General features: G+C 47.7%; 1 protein-coding gene; it reads right to left on the bottom strand.

The window, feature by feature from the left end:
- Window positions 1-1,703: 1,703 nt before the first annotated feature.
- On the bottom strand, window positions 1,704-2,688 carry FFUJ_14236 (uncharacterized protein; the record flags this gene model as incomplete). XM_023571116.1 has 3 exons in its annotated part: window positions 1,704-2,043; window positions 2,086-2,445; window positions 2,498-2,688. The coding sequence occupies 3 exons, from the start codon at window positions 2,686-2,688 to the stop codon at window positions 1,704-1,706; spliced, it is 891 nt and encodes a 296-aa protein (XP_023438179.1).
- Between the last annotated feature and the right edge of the window lie 3,238 nt (window positions 2,689-5,926).

The following is a 5,926-nucleotide window of genomic DNA, read 5'->3' as shown; positions in this document are numbered from 1 at the left end:
TCTAAGAGTGATAGAGTGTGGAATAGCTTCCTATACATTAGGACCTCCTGATAAAAGTTTCTGTAAAAGTCAATCGTCAGGCTTCTCTGCATCTCGAGAGCTACCCTAAACCTGCTAGTTACGTTAGCCGTATTTTCATACCTGAGAGCGCTGGTGGGTCAAGCCACCAAAGTCTGGCTTGACCTAACATTAGCTCGAATTTGGTATCAATGGGCACTGTCGGACTTTATGCAAATATACGTTGAAAGTGATGATGCGATAAATATGAGGGCTCACCTTATGTATTTCCTCTAGAATACCCATAATCAAGTTCTTTGTAAGTGATGCATCCAGGATCCTCGATGTCATGACCTGTGTTACATCAGTGGGTAGTCAATCGACGCGAAAAAAATCCCGATACCCGACGCGTCTCGTGTAAAGACAATAATAGATTCTTGCTTTATGAGCAACGAGAGCACCTCTCGCCTGGCACGAATTTCATCAAAGTATGGTATAGAAGACTAATATTTGTCAGTTTGTGAAATTGATTTGGTTTTGGACTTGAACATGTTCTGCCATGTCATTGACAAGGCTCTGAGATGAACAATATTCGTCGCAAGCAGCTTAAGATCCAGTGTTCAGCTATATACAGAGGGTCGGCCTGGCTAAATCCAATTTGGAGACAACAAGCGCCAATAAACCTCCCACAAGGTCCAAAAAGAGATTGTAAGATCTTTTGGGAGTTTGTCAGTCCATAAGATTTATTCTTCAAGCCAAGATTCTTTTAGGCCGCTTCTTTTAGAGAAATTGTTCCATGATCGAATGTGGGGGATCTTATCTTATCAGTCTTGGTGAATCGACCGTGACGCAGGTAGGTCACATTCTGTCCAGTCCATCCCTCAAGCGGTGCATCTTGGGCTTTGGATCGCATGCACCCAATTCCGGTCAATCTCGTTCTCGAAAAATGGGCAGTCATGGTCATCAGCGGGCGGCGTTGGCGTTGAGTTTAGCAGGGAGTATTCAAGCCAACGTTAATTGCCAATTTTGGGTAGGGAGAGTATTTGACGTGAAGCCTTGACGTATATTTCCAGGAGCTCCGGAGTGTAAAGACTACTGATTCCGCTGAGACGAAGCCGCCTGAGATCAGACCTGGCCGGTGTCCGATTTTATTTTGGCAGCGGGATGGTAAGACGGCACGCCGCTGGATGAGGATGAGATCAGAGCCAGCATAAGAGTCAGTTTCTATGGGGCTGACCCTATACTCAGAGTCAGATCGTCATCGCCTTGCAACGACAATTGACAGCAACGAGCGTATTGGTTATTCACTGGATTGGAGAAATACAATAATCACAACACATCTTTTTGTGGCCAGTATGGGTGTGAACAACTGTTGCTAGGTGTAGGTTTCGGACGACTTTGAGCAGGACACCCGCCTCACCACCTCTGTAACTCATCTGAGAAGGGATCCTGGGCTTGGAAAGTGGTTTTACCAACTGAAATGGCCAGCCGATGGTTATCTCGCAGTCATCAATATGCAGTACCACAACAAATTCAGTTCATCTTTTTTAAGGACCAAGAGTGTAGATAACATAATCCAGGCCTGGATCTGCCCCCCGTCATACATCCCCTGCAGAGGACGACTCTCCAGCAGAAGACTCAGCCTCATCAGACGATATAACTCCATGGAAGAGACTGCCAAGACCGTTCTGCTCCGCAAACTCTTTTCAGTTCACAAAACCTCCCAAATCATATTCCGAAGGCGTGAATCCTCTCTTCAGAACAGCTGAAGCCAGCACCGCCGCCCAGTTCCAGTTATTCTCTCGTACCGTCTCGCGCATCGTGTCCCTCGCTACGTCTTGGACCCGGTCCTCCCAAGACTTGACGCTGATGCGAGCGTTGCGAGGCATCGAGAAGAAGACTCCGCTGGGGTTCTCATCTGCCTCTGCGGCTTTGGAGAAGAAGTATCGGAAGGATGGGCCGTGCCACGCGATGAAGCAGGCGGCGTAAAGGCGCGGGCAATTCTGCGCTTCGCAGTCGTGGGTCGCTTCCTTTGAAGCTGGGGATCTGTCAGTGTTGATGAGACTATTGGCATGAGATTCAACTTACTGCAAAGGAAGCCGATATGCATGTCTAACGCTTTTATCAGGTCGAAGGTTGAATTTGGTGCGAGGTCGTCCAAATTCGTCAAGATATCCGCTGGTGTACTGTTTATGGTACTTTTCAAAGAACTGAACATCATTACGCTGGTCGAGAATGTGAACGCTCTTGTTATACTCCACAAGTAAACGATCGATGGCCTCCTTGTTTGGTTCGATGACAGTTGCGTGGATGGTATCGAATGACTGCGCAGAGTCCGACGCTTCGGTCAGTTGGAAGGCGGGAATGGTCAAGTCATCGATATCATCAGGGTTGGTGCGCCACCTGGTGAAATGCCCCCGTTCGGCTTCCTCTTGCTTCTTGAGCTCTCTGCTGGTGCCTTTCAGAAAAGGTCGGTGACTTCGACGGAAGACACCGGGACGGAATGATAGCATCTTGCCACCTCAGGGCGGGCCGGTGTATCGAGCAGCCTTGGTTCCTGGTTCCAGCGGTCGCGAGAGCATTTTTTTTGTTGATGTCGTCGTCGGCATCTCGGGGAACGATGGTAGGGTTGGTGTCATTTTCGTCTTCGGCCTTGACGTCAGTCACGTCTTGGGCGGCATCCCCAGACATATTGGGCGACTTTAATCAGGGCAAGATCAACGCAGACAACTGAGAGATGCTTCGGAGCTCGCGATATCTACACGACCTCTCAAGCCAGTACAGAAAGCGGAGATTGATGGAAATGACGGCGCTTGCATGGGTTGGAAGGCAGAGATTTTCTTTGCACGCAAACAAGAATGGTTGCTCGTCGCGACCGACGCTGTGTAACAAAGCTACGACGCGTCATGTTTTGATGCCTCACGAGCGACAAATACACTTAATTATCCTCCATGGTAAAGACCGATATGTATCCTGTGACGAAGGATCTTTTTTGCCGAATACAGCATTTTGTATCGTATTTAGCTTCATTGGGTGGTCCAGTTGCTAGAGTGCAACGTACTGCGGCTTGGGGATTTAGCGGCCAGTAACTTCAGTTCAGGTTAGCTTCACAGTGCCAACAACCACGTCTAAAGTGGGCGCTCGAACAAACACTGACCTTGCAAGAGGATATCGATACAGTATGGACTGCAGGTAAACTACGACCTTGATCTTTTTGACACAAGATCAGAAGTCTTGTGCCATAATTCTCTTTCGTGCCTTGATGTAACGACTGCCAAGTATATGAAAGAGGATCAAGAGGTCCTATGGAGGCTTTGTGGAGGTGATGTGCTTGGTCTTCAGCAGCTTGCATCATTGGTATTTTGATGGTGCCGGTGAAGCGTGCACTCCTCATGCCTGGGGAAATCATCCAAAAAACAGTACATTTGGCGAGCAGACATCAGTATCCTCTGGCCCAGAAGCGGGAAACCCAGGCTTTAGGCCTGACAATTTTCCTTTGAGATTGCATGTTCGGTGTCCAATATAAGCACTTCTCATAGCAGACTGCTTCTCCGTCTCGAATTTAAGGAGCTATCAGTTGACGACAAGTCTGTTCGACGGGCAGTGAACAGGAATATATGGTCTTCATCGGCCCTGATTCGAGGATGACGTGTGCCCGATCGTTTGTTGACCCGCTGGATCAATGTCCGTGCCTATGATGACAGTAGAAGAGTATCTTAGCTGTTCAACGCAATTGCCTGCTCGGAAACGCTCCGGCGCCAATCGACCCAGTTGCTGACTTTATGGCTTGCTGATCAATAGAGGGAACAGCTTCTTACCCCTTTCACACCGCGACTCTATTATCCACCGTGATGTTCTGATTGTCAACGCCATTGTCGATAAAGTCCTCACCGCGGTGGTCTCTTCCAACAAACAAAGTGCTGCATCAACCCGGGAATCGAGTACTCACGGCAGATACTGCTGGTTTCTTGATTTATTGGCATGCTCTAGGCATACACCGCTCCGGAGACACATCTATCCAGCTGAAGAGTAAATGACGGGGTTCCTTCACTTTATATTTTGGCATTCAGCACCAGCCTTGATATCTCAATTACCATACTCAATAATACAGCACGAGAAAGAACCTGGCGACTCCAGTCACTTATCCTCAACTCCAATCTATAGTCGATACAAAGACACCATCATCAGGGCTCTACTCTCTACCCGGGGCATCTTTACCTGCGCTGGTTGAGGCGTTGCCATTACCTATATAATGTATGTCCTACTAAATCGCTCAATTTCTATCCATCGGCCAATACTCGAGCTCGCAAATACCGTCGATTTGGTGCTTGGAATGGCGGCAAGCGTTTCAAGAAGCCTCGATGGCCCCTGAGAAAGTATCTGATCAAAAACATCTGTGCCTCAGCAACAAGTAACCTCCCGCCAGAGGGTCAACTGCCTGTCAGAGGGTGAAAGAGGGACAAATTTCAGGTTCTTGTCAGTCACTAGATTGAACAAAGCCATATGTAATGCCAGATCCAGGGAATTCAAACTGTCAAAGAAGGGTGTTATTCAAGAGTTTGAAGAATCCTGCTCTGCATTATCACATATTAATACTGTGCTCTGTGATGCATCTTGTCGGCTTGGAGATAAGTAATGAGATATCAGAGAATTACTTCATGAGCAGGTGGAGTGCATATGAGCCCTCGCCATTAAAGGGGTATGCTGGCCTTGCAGTGCACTGTATGCGTAAATGCAGTCGCTTGACAGCTGCTTTTGGTCCTATAGGAAACATGATCATGGTAACCGTGGCGGAGGTATTCCCTGGCTGGTGCTGTACTGAGATAGGTAATCCAGGCGCTTCCAGGTTGTGAGCTTTCTCTGAACAGTGCCCTGTACTTGCTCGACGAGGCTTGCAAATTGGGCTATGTTCTTAACATGGGAACGGAACTGATCGGCATTAGCAAAGAGTTTTATTTGCAGCACCGCATTATTGCTTAAGAGTTGCATATCGCCAGGAGGTCTCTAGAGTACCTACAGGGAAGCCTCGTGCTGAAGATGTTCGATTTTTCCAGTTGAAGCTTTAACAAGTTACATGGGAGTGATACTGACGATAGGCCGCCAACACGTGTTACGGGTTTGTTTCCGGATGCATCGCCTACTTGTATCGAATGCCTCGACTTGGCGTTTCTGATCTCCACTACATTAAAGTCTCGGCGCAGCGAAGCCACCGAGGAGGTTCTGCTCCAGCCTGGACTGATCACCTACAGGTCAAGAGATTGGATAGTGGGGTCCATCTACCTCGAGAGGAACAACACTGCGATAAGGCTGAGAGATCAAAAGAGCCTCTAGCCCCAAGGCATAAAGGTAGAGAACACCAAGGAACACATATGGGTGATAGAATCATTGCCGTCACTGTGAGGAACAATGCATTGCCCCGAGCTCTCAATCTCCCCTTTCGGTGGCACCAAAAGCTGAACAATAACTGCGCTCTAAACAATAAATGGATTGTCGGTAATGCTGCCATGTTCAAAGATGTCTCAAGGACAAGATAGAGCTCTTATTACAACCATAGCATTGTCATGCTTGAGACGGGTTGCGTGAGCAAGCCTTTCTCCCCAATCAGCGGTTCACTGGCATTCTCTGTGCAATTGTACACACTAACGCTTCTTAGTTCTTTTGCTATCATAAAATTGAATCTACATTCGCTTGCTTCTGTGCTTGAACAGCTACTTGTCTGTTCTGAGTGAGCCCGAACAGTCACTCTATTTCTTAAAATCGCAAACCAGACGCCATTTAGTATAAATAGCTTGCTCAGCTCCCCTCTTTTTATCCTACATTCATCAACAGCATTCTGCAAAGGATACTACTTGGTACTTACTAACTCAGACGACCATCACAACGCACCATCAACAACTCATTCACCTACGTCGGAATAACTACGAGCATC

Source organism: Fusarium fujikuroi, chromosome FFUJ_chr12, assembly GCF_900079805.1.
Source record: "Fusarium fujikuroi IMI 58289 draft genome, chromosome FFUJ_chr12".
NCBI classification, from domain to species: domain Eukaryota; kingdom Fungi; phylum Ascomycota; class Sordariomycetes; order Hypocreales; family Nectriaceae; genus Fusarium; species Fusarium fujikuroi.
This window is presented reverse-complemented; position numbering and strand designations above follow the sequence as displayed.